The sequence below is a fragment of the Protomyctophum bolini genome, assembly GCF_963924005.1.
Source record: "Protomyctophum bolini genome assembly, chromosome: 13".
NCBI lineage: Eukaryota > Metazoa > Chordata > Actinopteri > Myctophiformes > Myctophidae > Protomyctophum > Protomyctophum bolini.
The window spans coordinates 13,791,361-13,810,273 of record NC_137874.1 but is presented as its reverse complement, the minus strand read 5'-3'; the positions used below and the strand labels follow the sequence as shown (position 1 = coordinate 13,810,273).

Below are 18,913 nucleotides of genomic sequence, written 5' to 3'. Positions count from 1 at the left end.
CCATGCTTACCCAGTTCACTTTAATCTCACAATTAAGCCGCTCTAGATACGAGCATTGCCTAAATGCCTAATTGTTCAGCAACCTTGGCCTCTAAAATGCCACCAAACATACATACGGTAATTTACTTTGTTCAGAGCATAACATGGCCTGGTTCTGTGAAAGAGATCAACTAAATATCTTGTGGTGCCATTCACTGCTCCAACCCCCTTCTAGAACTGAGTTTGTTTGTGTTCGTTTAGAACAGGGGTGGGCAATTATTTTTCCCAAGGGGCCAAATGAGAAACAGAAAATATTTTGGAGGGCCGGGCCAAAAGGTAAATGGCATTGTTTTGCAAAGCAATGGTAAAAAAGAAAAGTGAAACATTTGACTCAAATTATAGGCATAGTGACTATTTTACGTCATGAGTCCTGTAAATAGCCTTTTCTTTTAACAATGAGAACATTCGAGGTAGCTGTCTTAGTTGTTCATCCATTTGGAGGACCCTGGAGGTGCCACTTTCACAAACCAATGGCGCGCTGTTTACTATCAGCAAGAGATGAGTGTTGAGTCACAACCATTAAACAACGATGTTCTGAAAACACAATAATAAGCCAACCAGTGATGGTATTGTTGAGACTTGGCAGCCATGGCAGGCGCTGTATATTGATGTGTGCACGTTCATTTTGCCAGATTTACTTTGTGGTACACCGGTGTCGAAAACAGACGATCCACAAGCTCACGGCGCATCGCCCAAGCTTTCTGAACTTCAGAAGCATGCCACATTCTGGGCACAACAACGCCATACGACGCAGCATCTTAAAACATCTTAGGGTTAGAGCGGGTTAAATAAAGCAATGAAGCATAATGGGATTTAACTTGACCTCCTGCGAGGAAGTTTGGTAATCAAAGAATGCACCTGCGCCTACCGTGTTGTGGAGCTGCATGCTTCATGGCTATTTGCATTCACCAACGTTGTTATCAACAATAAATCCAAAAAGCAGACTTTTTAGCATTTCAGGGGGGTGAAGGAAGGAAGACAGGGTCTCAATCACGTGCAATTCACATGCACAGTTGATGTGCAGATTGCGTGCACTGTGAGAATACATGTGGGCTTCAAAATAAAAGCGATGTGGTTTTAGTCCACCCATAAGGTAATTAGAAAGTATGTTTTATTTTCTGATTATCAAGTAATCTTTCGCGGGCCGGTCAGAGTCAGCCCAGAGTCAACTAAACAATCTTTTATTGCTCCATATGCCTGAATGTTACACCTATTCATTTGAAAGGAGGGACATCCGCACACTGCGGAGCCTGAGGAAGGTCGCAAGACCGAAACGTTGCTCAATAAAATGCTCTGAACCAGCAAGTGGCAGTGTGCGGATGTCCCTCCTTTCACATGATCATACTCTCTGTCATCATCGCACCTGCTCCAAATTGCCTACCAGGTGAAGTCTTCTCTCTACACCTATTCATTTAAAATATATTTTTTTTTGTGAAATATTTGTTGAAATGGTTATTAGGACAACGCACATGAGAGTGGTCAGAGTGGAACAAGCTTGTATTTGACCGAGGCAAAGAAACAACCAGGTGCTCATTGGAAATGTACAAGTCAATTTTTTTTTAAACTTATGACATCTATATACTTTATTAATCCAACATGTTTCGACCTATACCGGTCTTTATCAGGGCTAAAGCTTGTATTTGAGTTTTGCCTTGATTCACAAAAGAAAGTGGCATTTAGGCTACAGTTGTCACGAGGACAACAGGATCAGCTAAACACGAGAGTGACGTAATACTTACAGAACTGTAAGTTTACTGCAGTTCTTCAACAAGGAATAGTTGAGCATCTGAATCTGGTTCCCAACGAGGTCACTGACAGAGAGAGAGAGAGAGAGAGAGAGAGAGAGAATGGGGAGTTAGAGAGAGAGTTAGTAAAATAAGTAAGAAAGTGTGTGTGTGTGTGTGTGTGTGTGTGTGTGTGTGTGTGTGTGTGTGTGTGTGTGTGTGTGTGTGTGTGTGTGTGTGTGCGCGCGTGCGTGAAGAAGACAAAAAATGTTATTCGCTAGAGATTCACTCCGATTTATTTCCTATCCTTTCTCCACAACAACACCATTTCTCCCAGGTTTTCAGGTTGTTGTGGAACCATGGCATGAACCTCATGAACCCTGTTCTCTGTCAACAGACACTGTTGGTCTGGTCTGGGGTCACCAGAGCGTTAAAACCTCCCAACATGAGGCAACATGCCCCTGCTGGGGCAGTAGCATTATTATACCACCACTATATAATTACACCTCGAGCTGTTCATGTTTATGTCATTAAAAGTAGAAAGAAAATATATGTATTATTTATATGTATCTGAAAATATTTTAAGTTAGAAACAAGCAACTTGGTAACAGACATGCTTCACCCTCTACCTTGGGCTGCGTGAGTGACAGGTTACACAATCACTAGCCACTCCACTGCACAGCTGCACTGATGGAATGGGACCTTCCGATTGATTGGTGAAAATAAAATGAGTGAAAAAGCCATTTTGCCATGTCTTTAACTATAAGCTCGTAGAACAGAAGAATGTATCACCATGATCACATGATTAGTCTCACGGCTGATATAATCGTGGCAGATGGGGTGGACGGGTGGGAAATTTGGTATATAGTCTATTTTATTGGCCTAAAATATTGTCTATATATATATATATACATTCATGAATCCACTTGCTGACCGGCTGTCGGTATTGGGCAATTTTTTCATAGGGGTTTCTTGTGACCCTACCATTAACATCCTATGGCAGACAAAAATGTCAAACTTTCCTTATGCTTTAAGTAGCATCGATGTGACATATGTCAAACTAGGGGGTTTTCATGATTCTGAATACATTCCAAGCATTAGTTTTGCACAAAAACCACTCCTTGGGGTAAAAACGGCGAAAAAGTGGCTATGGCTGTTTTTAGCCCAAGGAGGCCAAGCTTAACCTCGGATCAGAGGCCTTTCTCAGAAAGCAAGCTGGGGAAAAGTTTAAGTGAAAAGTGACATTATGAGTCATGTTTATAGTGTGAGTGGCACATAACCTAGCAATGTTTTAAAATGTTTCTCTTCCGAATTTACTGATGCATATGAATTGCCCGATTTAGTTTTTGGCCACAAGCGGTTGTAATAACACAGATGGAATAACACAGATGTACTCTGGTCCTGTCACCACTCACTGTTGTTTAGCCGTGCCCCAGCCAGTCAGCTGCTCCACTCTTTCAAGTGAGTTTCTCCAGACCTCAATTCGGAGTGGGGCAAGAGCCCCAATGCGAGACCAAAACCAAGCTGGAGGCAGCGCGGAACAATCAAACCACAGATTGACAGAAAACTAGGTTTTGCAATTTTATATCCAACAGCAACATAGAAGAGAAATGCATTTAAACATTGCCTGGGGTACTGTACGTACACTGCAAAATATTAACAAACAAACAAGAATTTGGCATTTCAATAAATACACCACATTTTGTTTACCAAGGGGTCTTCCAATTCTCATCTCATCATCATCATTTTTCAACCGCGGTTGAGATCATGGATTTCACAATGCCACGTCAGACTTTCCGGTCCTTCATTGCCATCCCCAGTTCCTCACATCTGATCTAGGCATCACAACTTGCAGTGTGTGATGCCTAGTAGGCGACCAATCGTATAGTGTGAAAGCCACACAGATATAAGACAGTCGATTTAAAAAAAAGACTCCTGTAGTGTGAAATACATAACGATCTGATGACTCGCCGACAACTTTAAAACTCCTACAGTGTGTAGGGGCCATGCTTGTGTCCCTAGCGATGACATCAGGGAACGACAGCTTTCTAATGTAACTATAGAAGGCCATTCTCCTCTGTTCCCACACTTCTCTCTTCCCCATCTCTCCATATCCACTCTCTTCCTGTGTCCACTTTCCTCCATCATCATGCTCTCTATTGTTTTAGGCAGATTCTACACATGCCTTCTAAATCAGTAGTCCTCACACTTTTTTCTTATTCCAAAAATGTTCAAAAATAGCAGATATGCAAGCTCAGAATGTTTCACTTTGTGCCACGCTGCGAGCTTGTACATCTGCTATTTTTGAATAGCCACCGCTAAAATCTAAAATGACACAGATGCTTTCCCGGTTTTAATGGAATAATGTAGTGCGTAGTGCATACAGGTACACAACACACACGCACGCACATACGCACACACACAATGTCCAACAACAATAGAGATGGTCTGAAATACACTCAAACGTATACTGTACAGTATCTAGACATTTAAACGTAACACACACAGTTGACTCACAGCCAGTCCAGAGCGGGCATGTGATGACAGAAGCTGGGATGGGACAGCTGCTCTAGAGAGGTGTTCACCATGGACCTGCAGAGAAGCGCACACACACACACACACACACACACACACACACACACACACACACACACACACACACACACACACACACACACACACACACACACACACACACACACACACACACACACACACACACACACACACACACACACACACACACACACACACACACACACACACACACACACACACACACACACACACACACACACACGTGAGGACCAGAGCATACGAGCAGTGCGGAGCAAAATGTCGCTCTTGGCTCCAGGGGCTGTTGTCATGCTCACTATTGGCTCTTGTTGATCCTTGGAGCGGAGGACGGTACTCTGACCCATTTTAAAAACAGCTCCAACCGAAAGGTCAAATCCTGCCCCAACTCATCACCCATTTGACCGAGCAGGTGTGCGAACACGTCCGTTGATCTTATGACGCAATTGACCTATAGCAAAGGCCCTCCCCAAACTGCTATGGTCCAATCACAGCTAAGCATAACATGGGTTAGACAATGAAACCAGGGGTTCTCAACGTTTTTGGCTGGGGACCCCCGGAAATGCTTTGGCCATGTCAATCTAAAATGATGCACATGCTTTCCTGGATTTATTGAGTTAACACTTGCAATTTGCATAAGAAAGAAATCCACTCACAGGTACTGGAGAGACTGGAGTCCACGGAAGGTGTCGTGAGACAGCCTTGTTAGAGGGTTGTTATCCAATAACCTGATGAAACAAAGAACCACACATTACAAACAAAGCTTAGACGCATATTACAAGGTTACGGCGTGTCTGCCCAGATCCCGGGCAGAGGCTTTTGTGCTGGTTCTGGACAACGGCGTATCCGACCGACTCGACACCGGATGCGTTCCGGAATCCGGATGTCAAACCTTCCTCAGCGTGACAAGGGATGACAGGTTGAAAGTGGATGAAAGCAACACATTTTCCATGAAGTTGGGCCACTCTTGCTAAACTCTATCAGATGGACAAACATAATACGGGAGACACTTAAAGTGCTCTCCGACAAGCAAGGACTTTAAATAAAAAAATAAGCCTGTATTTGCTAAACAGGGCTAAGCATAAAATCAATTAAAGACGGGGTGAAATGGTTCATTTGGGCATTTTATTTTCAGGCTATGGGACATCTCATGCAGGTCTCAAGTGGCGTCTGCAGCTCAATTCCGGGAAGACAGTGTTGGCCGCATACCATCTGTGCAACAGAGAGGCAAAGAGGGAACTGTGGGTGTCCGTCGCCTAGAGTACAAACTAGCCCCCAAGTACCTCGGGGTTCGGCTGGACAGGACACTGTCCTACAAACAACATCTGCAGGAAGTAAGAGCCAAAGTGACATCAAGGGTCTCACTTATCCTCCGCCTCACTGACACAACTTGGGGAGCCTCTGCCAGGACAATATACGGATCTCCACACAGTACTGTGCTCCAGTCTGGAGTAGAAGCCCACACGTGAAGACGGTTGATCCTGTCATCAACAATGCCCTCCGGATCGTAACTGGCTGCCTGAAGCCCACCCCCACCTGCCAGTCATTTTGCCCTGGCCTTTTGCCCCGGCCGGCCTCCGACGAGAGGCTGCGACCCTTGCACTTGCAAGGAAAGCCCAAGAACACGACTGGCATATCCTGCATGAAACAACAACTATAGGCAGCGCCCCCATGCAGACTCAAGTCCCACCACCCCTACAACTGGACAGTACAAGAGATGCTTGGTTCCATCCCTGAGGACCTGTCTACAAGGGCATGGCTGGCAACCACCTGGAAGCGGGAATGGGAGTCGGCTGAGCCAACACGTCTGCACCGCTACATCCAAGACCCAGGAGATGGAGTCAAAGGAGAACATCTACCACGCCGGCACTGGACCCTGCTGAACCGCCTCCGTACTGGGGTGTTGGTCGCTTCAAATCGTCCATGAAGGAGTGGGGCCTGGCAGACAGCGCAGCATGCAAGTGTGGCAAGCCTGAGCAGACCTCTGACCACATAATCACCACCTGTCCTCTGTACAGTCCTCCTTCAGAGGCTGGCCTCTTCCACGTGGGACCAGAGACAAGAGCCTGTCCTCTGTACAGTCCTCCTTCAGAGGCTGGCCTCTTCCACGTGGGACCAGAGACAAGAGCCTGTCCTCTGTACAGTCCTCCTTCAGAGGCTGGTCTCTTCCACGTGGGACCAGAGACAAGAGCCTGTCCTCTGTACAGTCCTCCTTCAGAGGCTGGCCTCTTCCACGTGGGACCAGAGACAAGAGCGTGGCTTTGCGACATACGAGCTGGACATATGATGACATTACACGAAAGAAGAAGAAGACGACACAGCTGTGTTGAAACAGAGAGCCTCCCTCTCATCTATGAGTTTGTTTTAACTTTAAGGGTTAACTTTAACCACTTAACCATCTGGACTGGAATCTTCACCTTTTGAAATATAAGCAGGGATTGGCAATGATTTCAAATCAAAACAAGTACCAGCGTGTATCCCTCCTCTCTGTCAGAGAGGATAAACCTGAATTCTCATGAAGTGCAGTAATCCGTTAACAGCGTCCTCAGACGCTTTAAGACTGCTGGAGCAGCAATCCTATAAACAATGTCACCATAATCATCTACAGTACATTAAATCTAAATGAGTTTGTCATCCAGCCAGATGCAAAGGCATTTATAATACACAGTCAACGTCCGTGTTTATAGCATTGGTAAACATGCGTTTTGTTTTGCTTGCATTTTGGACATGCCTGAGATCAATCAGGGCAACCTGGATAACATTAAAGCTGCAGGTTGTTAATGGCAAGATCTCAACTGAGTCGATTATACAGTCTAAAACCTGTCGGATGGAAATGGCAGAGTGGAGACATTATATTGTTGGCTCAAGTACTGTAAAAAGGACATGGGCCTACCCTAAAATGTATCCATGTGGCGTGGGACACTTTAGGAGAGTGTTTCGGGACTTAACAGATCATCAATCAATCATACAGATCAGAAGGAGCGAGCTGCGAGTGCATTCTCTGGCAGCGGCTTCAAACGCGGCGCTGGCGGGGGCAGGCCGGGAGTTATACGCCCTGGCAGGCCACACCACGCGCGCGCTGATTTTGGGGGCCCTTGGGGGAAATTTTGGGGGCCTTTGGTGGCCTTTACAGCAATTTCACATGAGAAATGTACCATCTGATGTTATTTATATTATTAACTTCTTTCCCTCCATTAACATAAGACACACAATGTACTACAAAAGAAAACAGTCAGACAAAGGTGGGGGTATGAAATCACGGATCTGTGAGAGTGAGGATGTTCTGAATGAGTGTGATGCGCTGGCTGCACGCATACACTCAACCAACCATGTGCACGTGCACGTGAACTGAACACGCATACGGGCCAAGTAATCACCAAAGCTTGTTATTCCATATAGATTGACAGTCACACAACAACACTGTATTAAACACAACAACCATAACGATGGACAACGAAGTCCTCCATTCTAGTACTTTTCTGTTCTCTAATCTCTACCGTCACCATGTGTCCTGTTGTTCTCTAATCTCTACCGTCACCATGTGTCCCGTTGTCCTCTAATCTCTACCGTCACCATGTGTCCCGTTGTTCTCTAATCTCTACCGTCACCATGTGTCCTGTTGTTCTCTAATCTCTACCGTCACCATGTGTCCCGTTGTTCTCTAATCTCTACCGTCACCATGTGTCCCGTTGTTCTCTAATCTCTACCGTCACCATGTGTCCTGTTGTTCTCTAATCTCTACCGTCACCATGTGTCCCGTTGTTCTCTAATCTCTACCGTCACCATGTGTCCCCTGTTCTCTAATCTCTACCGTCACCATGTGTCCCGTTGTTCTCTAATCTCTACCGTCACCATGTGTCCCGTTGTTCTCTAATCTCTACCGTCACCATGTGTCCCGTTGTTCTCTAATCTCTACCGTCACCATGTGTCCCGTTGTTCTCTAATCTCTACCGTCACCATGTGTCCTGTTGTTCTCTAATCTCTACCGTCACCATGTGTCCCGTTGTTCTCTAATCTCTACCGTCACCATGTGTCCCGTTGTTCTCTAATCTCTACCGTCACCATGTGTCCCGTTGTTCTCTAATCTCTACCGTCACCATGTGTCCCGTTGTTCTCTAATCTCTACCGTCACCATGTGTCCTGTTGTCCTCTAATCTCTACCGTCACCATGTGCCCCGTTGTTCTCTAATCTCTACCGTCACCATGTGTCCCGTTGTTCTCTAATCTCTACCGTCACCATGTGTCCCGTTGTTCTCTAATCTCTACCGTCACCATGTGTCCTGTTGTTCTCTAATCTCTACCGTCACCATGTGTCCCGTTGTTCTCTAATCTCTACCGTCACCATGTGTCCTGTTGTTCTCTAATCTCTACCGTCACCATGTGTCCCGTTGTTCTCTAATCTCTACCGTCACCATGTGTCCCGTTGTTCTCTAATCTCTACCGTCACCATGTGTCCTGTTGTTCTCTAATCTCTACCGTCACCATGTGTCCTGTTGTTCTCTAATCTCTACCGTCACCATGTGTCCCGTTGTTCTCTAATCTCTACCGTCACCATGTGTCCTGTTGTCCTCTAATCTCTACCGTCACCATGTGTCCTGTTGTTCTCTAATCTCTACCGTCACCATGTGTCCTGTTGTTCTCTAATCTCTACCGTCACCATGTGTCCCGTTGTTCTCTAATCTCTACCGTCACCATGTGTCCTGTTGTTCTCTAATCTCTACCGTCACCATGTGTCCCGTTGTTCTCTAATCTCTACCGTCACCATGTGTCCCGTTGTTCTCTAATCTCTACCGTCACCATGTGTCCTGTTGTTCTCTAATCTCTACCGTCACCATGTGTCCTGTTGTTCTCTAATCTCTACCGTCACCATGTGTCCCGTTGTTCTCTAATCTCTACCGTCACCATGTGTCCTGTTGTTCTCTAATCTCTACCGTCACCATGTGTCCCGTTGTTCTCTAATCTCTACCGTCACCATGTGTCCCGTTGTTCTCTAATCTCTACCGTCACCATGTGTCCCGTTGTTCTCTAATCTCTACCGTCACCATGTGTCCTGTTGTTCTCTAATCTCTACCGTCACCATGTGTCCCGTTGTTCTCTAATCTCTACCGTCACCATGTGTCCTGTTGTTCTCTAATCTCTACCGTCACCATGTGTCCCGTTGTTCTCTAATCTCTACCGTCACCATGTGTCCCGTTGTTCTCTAATCTCTACCGTCACCATGTGTCCTGTTGTTCTCTAATCTCTACCGTCACCATGTGTCCCGTTGTTCTCTAATCTCTACCGTCACCATGTGTCCCGTTGTTCTCTAATCTCTACCGTCACCATGTGTCCTGTTGTTCTCTAATCTCTACCGTCACCATGTGTCCCGTTGTCCTCTAATCTCTACCGTCACCATGTGCCCCGTTGTTCTCTAATCTCTACCGTCACCATGTGTCCTGTTGTTCTCTAATCTCTACCGTCACCATGTGTCCCTTTGTTCTCTAATCTCTACCGTCACCATGTGTCCCGTTGTTCTCTAATCTCTACCGTCACCATGTGTCCCGTTGTTCTCTAATCTCTACCGTCACCATGTGCCCCGTTGTCCTATATTGTATTTTACGCGATTAAACAACATAATTGTATTATTTTGTCAGCAAATCAATTAGATGTCACAGCAACTTCAACTTGTGTGATCTTATTTCAGTAACATTAGATATCCAAAAAGTTAACTTAATTTAGACAGATAACAGACAGACTATCCTACATGAACAGGGGGTCTCAAACTTTTTCAGGCTTGATTTTTGCAATATTTCTTAATTGGAAATGGATTGTACGACTGTTGTTATTGGTTTATCGTGTCAGCATGGCAGCGTTAAAAATCATCCGTGGCTTCCCTGTGAGGTTAGGGTCAGGGTAGGGTGTCAGACTAACGCGGAAACATTGCCGCGGCTGTTGTCTGCAGTTTGGCGGCTGACACCGCTGCCGGAAAATGCACTTGCTCTCTCTCTCACACAGATAGTTATAAAAGCCATTCTAAAACACGTATATGGTCATTTCTTAGTGTCATCACTTCCAATTTTTGCCTCGGCCCCAGGCTTACTCATCTGCGAAGAGAAAAGCCTGGTCACAAACTCACAACCTAAGGCAGAGACGCTATCGGCGGAAGTGTAGGTCCGGAACATCCGACAAATGTATTTCCCCCGGATACAATATTGTTCCGACCAATCACAAAACTTGTTTCATTCACGGAGAATGTAAAATGATTTGTAAAGCCTCAACGTAATTTCCTTGAGCAGTAATTCCGCAAAAATCCTGCAACGTCCGAACAAAACAAATGATAGCCTCTACAGGTTGGGTCTTGCCCAGCGTGTTTCCAACTCCTGTGCACGTTCTCTCTAAAATCCTGATTGGATGAAATAGGTATCCCGATCTTGACCTGAAAATATTCGCCCTCAATTTATTTAACAAGATACAGAGGACACCCACTTAATACTGTTTGATTGTGTTTGCACAAATAGCTAAACTGATTTTATTTGCAGCCACTCTGTACTCCTGTTGTTCTTATCACAAGGGCTCGACGGGGGACGATAAATGACGCCCCCGTTTCTCCTAAAGATAGCTGCAGCTGCGCCTCTTATTTTGGAGCAGATTACATATTATTTTCAATCTTTCAATTACATCAAGCTGTTTCCTTTGTATTTTGACATTTTCTTATGCAATCCCACTACATAAGAGAGGTTACAGGCAATATTTAGATAAAGATAGTCTAAGTCCTTGAATCACCCATAAATTAAATCAATCGTAGTCATTATGATGAATTCCTGTTCTTTGACTATATAGAAGTGTCTATTTGTACGTCTCTAAATGTTTTGATGAATTGAACATGGTGGACCCTCTTGTAAACAAGTATAATGCTTGGATCGTCCACTCACAGTTAACAGTCTTTGTATTGAGTTTGTGCTTGATATGTACTGTAATCCTGCAAAATAAATATTTCAATCAATCAATCAATAGACTATAGTACAATAACAGCTGTTGCTCTTGCTACAACAGTAAGATGCCTGAGGGTGAGAAGCAACCTCGCTCTAAAGGGCGAAGTCGCGTTCACGCATCTGTTCTGCCTAGGTGACAGCAGACAGGGCCGGGCCTGTTGAGAACACTAGTTTTCGCCGGCTGCCGGGCGCAGCTGCACTGATAACTTTGGCGTCTAGAGTTTAAATGGACAGGTATCAGTCAAAAGGGAGACATCGAAGAGGAAGGATGGATGCGGAAGGATCATCATTATGGAATGTCAGAATAGGTCAGACGTGATGTCACGAGGCATGACCATATATGGTCAGGGGTGACCAACTGACTGACGGGAAATGCACGATTTCATAGTAAATGCGACCTGCAGTTGCAATAACAAAGCATTGTGCCTCCATCTTGTGGACTACCTACAGTAAGCCCATAACCTACAATTTACAGAAATTGCATAAGGATTTATATAGGATTAGGGTAATATAGATCTACTGTATATTCTGATAGTACTCATTGATATAGTGTTCAGTCTCACCATCTCACCTGCTCTTTTCAGAATTTAAGCCCTCAATGGGGCCTTGGGTTTTAGTGCTAATTTGCTTATTTTCACCGAAATAAGTAGTAAAGTGTGCCGCTCGGGATACTATTTACATTATGAAGAGAGGATATAAAAAAAGATTTTTGAGCGATGTAAATAAGCGAATTAGCACTCAAACCCAACGCCCCATTGAGCGCTTATGGTAGGGGAAATAGCCACTAATGCGTTTTTGCAAAAAATAACACCTGGACTACAAATAAAGGTATAAGAAAGTATGAATGAGCATTTATTTTCTACTTACAGCCACTGCAATTGGTGGAGGTCTCTGAACACACCTGGTCTCAGATGGGTTATCAGGTTGTCACTCAGACTCCTGGGAGACACATCAAGATGACATCAGATGAACAACACTGTATAAATGCAACGTACACACAAACAAAACATCACCAATGTTATTATAGTTTAGCATTCAGCATTATTTATTTATTTTCATTAATATTTAAACGATAAAAAAATGTTTGATTAATAACAACTGCATTGGATCGAAGGGGACACGGGTTATGTTTTCCATTTTCTGGGAGTGACAGTAATCAGAAACTGAGAACCCGACAGCAATGCCATGTTCATTCTTGAACGTTCCTTGTGGAGGGAAGCAGGGTATACTCACATGACATCCAGCATGTAGAGGCCACTGAAGGCGTGCCTGCTGATGAGCTGCACACTGTTGTTCTGAAGATACCTGGCGATAACAAACGAGCACACAGTCATCACACCTGGCAACATTTGAGATTCCATACCACAGCGAGCCTGTGGGAAGAATATAGAACTTGGACATTTTAACAAAGAAATATATTTTAGAGCATTCAGGCCTGACGTCGAAATTAAAAAAAAAAAACGTTTTCTAAATCATGACAATTTTCTGAAAGATTTGAGGCACATTTTAACGATTCTCATAGCGCGCCACACACACACACACACACACACACACACACACACACACACACACACACACACACACACACACACACACACACACACACACACACACACACACACACACACACACACACACACACACACACACACACACACACACACACAGTCCTTTGGGATTTGATCTAGATTCTAGACTTTACTTTACTGTATGTAAGTGTGTGTAGTACTACTAGTGTGTATACTGTTGTCCATGTGTGTTTATATGCAGCCAAATGTGTGTGCGCGCGTGTCTCTGTTCTCATTAGCAAAGCAAAAATTAACGCACCAGAACGAGGCAGAACACAATGTGCAGACATTACACTTCCATGTAAATTATCTCATAATACATCATTACAACTTGATTGGTTGAAATAGCCAATCTAGCTGTGCTTAAACGAGCATGATGGAACGCCTAATCAGAACATAAAAGCTTTGCTGAGTGAGGCTTCGTACACACCTACACAACAAATGTTCGGTCCGTGTGCGATGTCTGAAGCTCCAATTCATTTTCAATGGGAGTCACATGGTTTGACCAAAACATTTTTTTTGACGAGAGGGGGGAGCAATCAGCAATCAAACACAAATGTTTGATCAAAACATGCGACTCCCATTGGAAAAGCATTGTGGTGGCCCAAAAAAACTAAAAAACTACCAAACATTGCTTGATTGGTGTTTGGCCGGGCGCAGCGCACGCTTGCGACCAGCAGCAATAACTTTGGTCTGACTGATGTATTTATATGTGTTTCAAGCCTTATGACCTGCTGTAAAACCTTTTGCCCTTCGGGGGCACTAATAAACAACCTTGAACCTTGAACCTTGAATCGTGTGTTCTTGTCCCGTTCATGACAACCTTTGCTTTGTGTCTCTCCCCCTCTTTCCTGTCCATCTTCACTTCAATGATCAAGGCAGAAAAGCCAAAAACAAACTGACGTTGACATTATTGAATGGTTAATCATAATAATAATCAGCCTGCAATAGGTGTCTTCACGGGTGCAATTTGACCGACCCGTACCCAAATTAACGTGCTTTCTTTCTTCTAACAACATTATATGTTTAAGTATGTGTTTTTGCTGTTAGTAGAATATGTCTTGAGAGATGACTACGGTACTGTATTTGCATAGTACTGCCATGCACTGACTTCCATATAAGGAGGCCGCCCTGTTGCGTGGAGAGGAAAAACAAACCATGGCCCCTAAAGTAAAACAAAGAATGAATTTGACTAATGAGTGATCATTTGACCTGTTAATGCCACCTCTTCTGGAATGACTGGCTTGAGGAAAGAAGAGGCAATAATAAAATTGAGTCAGAGATTGCATGCTGCCATGTACTCGGATATGTGCACTCTGACTTCAATCTAATAAAAGTGGTTTGATATAAAAGGTCATGACAAAAATGAGAATATTAGATCTAAAACTGAAGAATACATATTGGTGGAGGACAAGAGCCGTCTTATCGCCCAGGGTGAGAGGATCAGGGTTATTACTGGTGACACATTTTAAGTTTAATAATGTCACGGAACAAGGGAAAGGGTGATAGCAGATCCAACCAGCAAGCACTTACACAGAGAAGCAATTTATTTACATTTTATTGTTGAGGCAGCAAGGACTTACATAGAGAGCAGCAATATATTTAATTCTTGAGTTCTCCATTACTTTCCAGAGATTAAAATAGGGTGCATTTTGCATTTGCATTTTAACTCATCTAGGCTCGATTATTGCAACACTTTATTTACCGGCATTGAACAGGCATCACTAAAGCACCTGCAGCTGGTTCAAAATTAAGCTCCTCACCAGTAACAATAAGTATATCACCTCGGTCTGAATGCCACTGCCAACAGATTCAGTAGCACAGCTCGGACTTCATTGGGGACATTCTAGCAGGAGAGGAAACGATAGATTCATCATCCCCAAGGGGACTGCGTGCAGTAGTCTTTGCAGCTGCACCTAGGCTATAAACCAATGATGTGACAATAAAGATTCTGATTCTGTGTAATGATGCACATGATGACCGGCCACTCTGCTCATTCAATAGAGTAATCAGATCGGAAGTAATAACAGTTAATTACAGTACAGATCTGGCTCAGGGGGCTGGCAGAATGTGTTCATCTACTGTATGTGTGGGTGGAAATGATCGGAATCTGGTTTCTGTAGCAAAAGAATGCAAAGCCTCAGTCCACACAATTGCTTCTGATTCTCTCGTTGCTGTGGTCTTCTGGTCTGTAGGCTACAGGAGCGTTTATTTAGCCTATGCTTAACAACAATATTCTCAATAAAGGTTATTGAACGTATTCATTCATTCAGACCGTTCGTAAAGCACAAAAGTGAGCCTATGCCGTTTTCTACAGTAGCCTACAGAATGCAAAGCCTGTCATTAAAACTATACACAGCTAAATAAATAAATAAATATTTATTGGCCCACTTATATATCCTCCCAGCCTCCCTCGCTGCTCTACAGTGAGTCATTGAGTCCTTTCCTCTTGGTAATCTACCTCTTACACTCGTTCAAAGTTTGTTTTAATTAAAAACCTCAGATCAAACGCCTGGCCGCGCTATACTCACTGTGCTCCCTTTGTGAACTGAACCTTTTATTTTATTTTAGCTTGGAATGACCTTCAGAGCAGACTCAAATTGCCATCTTAAATTTCACTGAGGAGTTTAATATGACAGGGTGAGTACGCTGTTGAATATCTGCCGTTTTATTGCATTTACCGTATGTGACTTGGTTCTTAATTCTTTCTCTGCGAAGTACGAACATATTCGTATCCCCCAGCTATGGGACGTTATCCGCCATACACAAACATGTTCGTAACCCCTCGTATACTCTATGGTTGAGCCCCACAGCATCTTTTAACGTTGATCCGGTTGCTATGCAACGCCTCTGTCACCACCAGCTATGGGACGTTAAAACTGAGCTCCGTTTGGGGGGTGGGGGGGTGGGGTGGGGGAAACCCCCTTTTTCTTTTAACAAAAAATAAAATAAAATTTTTTTTTTTAAACTCGGCTCCGTTTACCTCAATTCAAAGCTGGAATTTCAAACCTCCATAATTCGGATTCTACGAGAGCTGTCCTTGGTGGATCTTTAGCCATACAAAGTTTGGATGTAATTTGTGACTTTTTGGCCAGGATATCTCCATACGTCAATGGCAGTGCAATGAGGACCATGGTGGGTGCTCTCACTCAGTGTTATTTTGACTAGGCATGTACAATGGTATCTATGTGTGTGTGTGTGTGTGTGTGTGTGTGTGTGTGCGTGGTCCTGCATTGTCTATAATGTATGCATGCAATGCTAAATAATATCTCTGCCTCTCTCTTGGCCAGTGCATATTTGTAAAAGAGAATTGGTCTCAATGCACTTACTGGTTGAATAGGTTATTATTATGACAGCGTGTGTGTGTGTGTGTGTGTGTGTGTTACTGTCTGATTTATTTATTGAAATGTATTGAAAAGATTTCCAGCACAGGATGAAATCCTCTACGCCAGACTCACAACAGACATAAATACATTTCACAAGTGCATACATACATACATACATACATACATACATACATACATTCGTATTATTTTATTTTTACACTTTAAAATAAACAAAGTTCATGTGGACCCGCACTCTTTTCTTATATCTATACACTTTCAAAGTTCCGTATTCACCATGACAATACAAGCCAGCCCTATAGTTATACAAAAAATATTTTGTTGACCAAAATGTGTCAAGTCTATTCTTAAAAGTGGAGCCTGGATAACTTCCTCCGGAAGTTTATTCCATGCTCTGACAGCTCTAAGTGTAAAGAAATGCTTTCTCTTTTCTGAATGACAATTTAGTGTTTAGTTAAAGAGAATTCCCTCTCAACTCATACCTGCTGTCCCAGAAATGAACAACAGGCTCGGCTGTAAAGTCATATATCTGGTGAACAAGTTTATAGACCTCGATCATATCTCCTCTGTGCTAAACGAGATATATGTACACCAACGTTGGTAACTGTAAGTGTCTTAACCTTTCTTCATATGACACTTCTTTCAACCCTGGTATTAATTTAGTAGTGATGTACTCACAGTTTCTCCAGGGAGGAATATTGTGAGAAGACGTTGTCAGGCAGCGTTCGGATCATATTGTTCCTTAGGGACCTGAAACGGAAACCACATAAATGTCCCAGTTACCCCAAAGGCATCTCACTTGTCTTCAAAAGGCCAATTCATACTTTTTTGCATGACGTTGTCCACACATCAAAAGTAGAGTAGACACGAGTAGAAATTAGGCTTATAAAGAGCCCTGTCACCCACACGCATGAACGTATATAATGTATGTGTGTACGCACGCGCACGCACACGCACACACACACACACACACACACACACACACACACACACACACACACACACACACACACACACAGTGAGAAAATAAAGGAATCTGCATAATGCATGAAAAGAGATGAATGAAAGGTTAGAGCAGGACTTGGTGTTAACCGTCTCCTTTGAAACATGATTATGCAAATTAAGTCTCCTGACTTACATTTTGTACATAAGCCTTGGAGCTCTAAGAATGAATTAAACTTCTATCACTCAACGCTCCTCCAAACAGAAAAGTCAGCAAAGCGTGAAAACCAAACCAAAATAGAATAGAAAGAGAATTTGCATAAAATTATTGTGGCTCTATTATTGGAGTCAAAGTTGCGTTTATGTGGGTTTTCCTTCTTTGTATTCTTTTTTCCCCCTCTGTGTGCTGGTTTCGTTTTCAAGCTTTTCACATCGAAGCCTACTGAAAGTATATAGACCCCCCAAAAAGTTTGAGAATTTAGAAGTCCTCAAGTCTTAATGGGTTAAGTCGAGGTCAGAGGCAGGAAAAGCACTATCTTGTGGCTGCACCACTCAAAAAAAGGAAGAAAATAGAAGACACACACAATGCAAAGATTAGAAAAGGCCTTGGGCCCTGGTAGAGTGCATGCATACCAGGGTTATTCAAGTAAAAGCTGTAACTTTCCTGTTCTACTCCAGAATTGAACCCTCCTGCGCAAGTTTTCACCACTGCAGTTTGAACAACCCTCCTTTCAGCTTTTTGTTGTCCAATATTCTCCCCAAAGAGAAAAAAGTTTAAAACATCTAAGTTTAATTTCTTTTTTGCTAAGTCCGTATACGGACCCGCCACTATGCTAGCAGACCTTATAAGCCAGGTCCGTATGTGTAAATAATGGTTGAGCCCCACGGCAGCTTTTAACATTGGTCCGGTTGCTATGGCACTGCCCCACCGCTCCAGCTATGGGATGATGGAAGTCGGAATCCAGGAGAGCTGTCCTTGGTGGATCTTCTGCCATTCAAATTTTGGATTTAATTTGTGCGTTTGTACCGCGTTGCTCCCGCCATGTAAACGCTTCTGACAAAAGGTAAACAATGTGTGCTTGTGCCAATGATACTAGTGTGTGTAGTGAGTGTGTGTGTGGGGGGCGGGCAAACTCAGACTCTTAAAGTGAAGGCGTATGGTGGCATTGGGAACTTCATGAATGCTAACTGCTAGCCAGCAATGAAATAATGAATACAACACTCAAGTACAATATATTTGTGAGGATACTTTGTGAGCCACACAGCAAGGGGCCAAGCACAGATAAAGCGGAGATTGACTGAGCACCTTGGGGAGTTCCATGTTTCCAGAGGGAAAGGCCATAAATGGAACTTCCCATGCCGATTGAAAACTCTATTATTATACAAACTGCACTATACAAAGATGCAGTGTCCATGAGGTCATGACGTGGCTTATAATATGATCACTGCTCAGTGCTCGTATAGCATTTTCTTATGTTTCATGTTCTTGTTTGGGAGCTCCTACTGTAACCTAAGAAAAGTACATAATACATTAAACATTGTTGAAGCTTGAAAAACTACTTGGCTCAGGTGACCCTCAATACAGGTCGGAACTTCTTCAACTTCCTCTTGCTGTTGAGAAGGTTGAAATGGACATGACTATATGGGTTCATGTCCGTGCTTTATTATTATGTTAATTTGGCTCCGTTTCTATTCTCCCAGGCCTCGGGTCTGTATCATTATATGCCTGAGTAGATCAGAGAAGCACATCT

General features: G+C 43.5%; 1 protein-coding gene across 3 annotated transcripts in view; it reads right to left on the bottom strand.

The window, feature by feature from the left end:
* LOC308326732 (relaxin receptor 1-like) overlaps positions 1–18,913 on the bottom strand; it is a 98,541-nt gene that overhangs the window by 23,421 nt on the left and 56,207 nt on the right. For all 3 annotated transcript variants that reach the window (XM_080779736.1, XM_080779737.1, XM_080779738.1), the window contains exons 6-11: positions 16,899–16,970; positions 12,542–12,613; positions 12,176–12,247; positions 4,994–5,065; positions 4,281–4,355; positions 1,779–1,850 (exon numbers count right to left, since the gene is read on the bottom strand). In XM_080779736.1, coding sequence (XP_080635862.1) covers positions 1,779–1,850; positions 4,281–4,355; positions 4,994–5,065; positions 12,176–12,247; positions 12,542–12,613; positions 16,899–16,970 — 435 coding nt within the window. The remainder of the gene's footprint in view (positions 1–1,778; positions 1,851–4,280; positions 4,356–4,993; positions 5,066–12,175; positions 12,248–12,541; positions 12,614–16,898; positions 16,971–18,913) is intronic.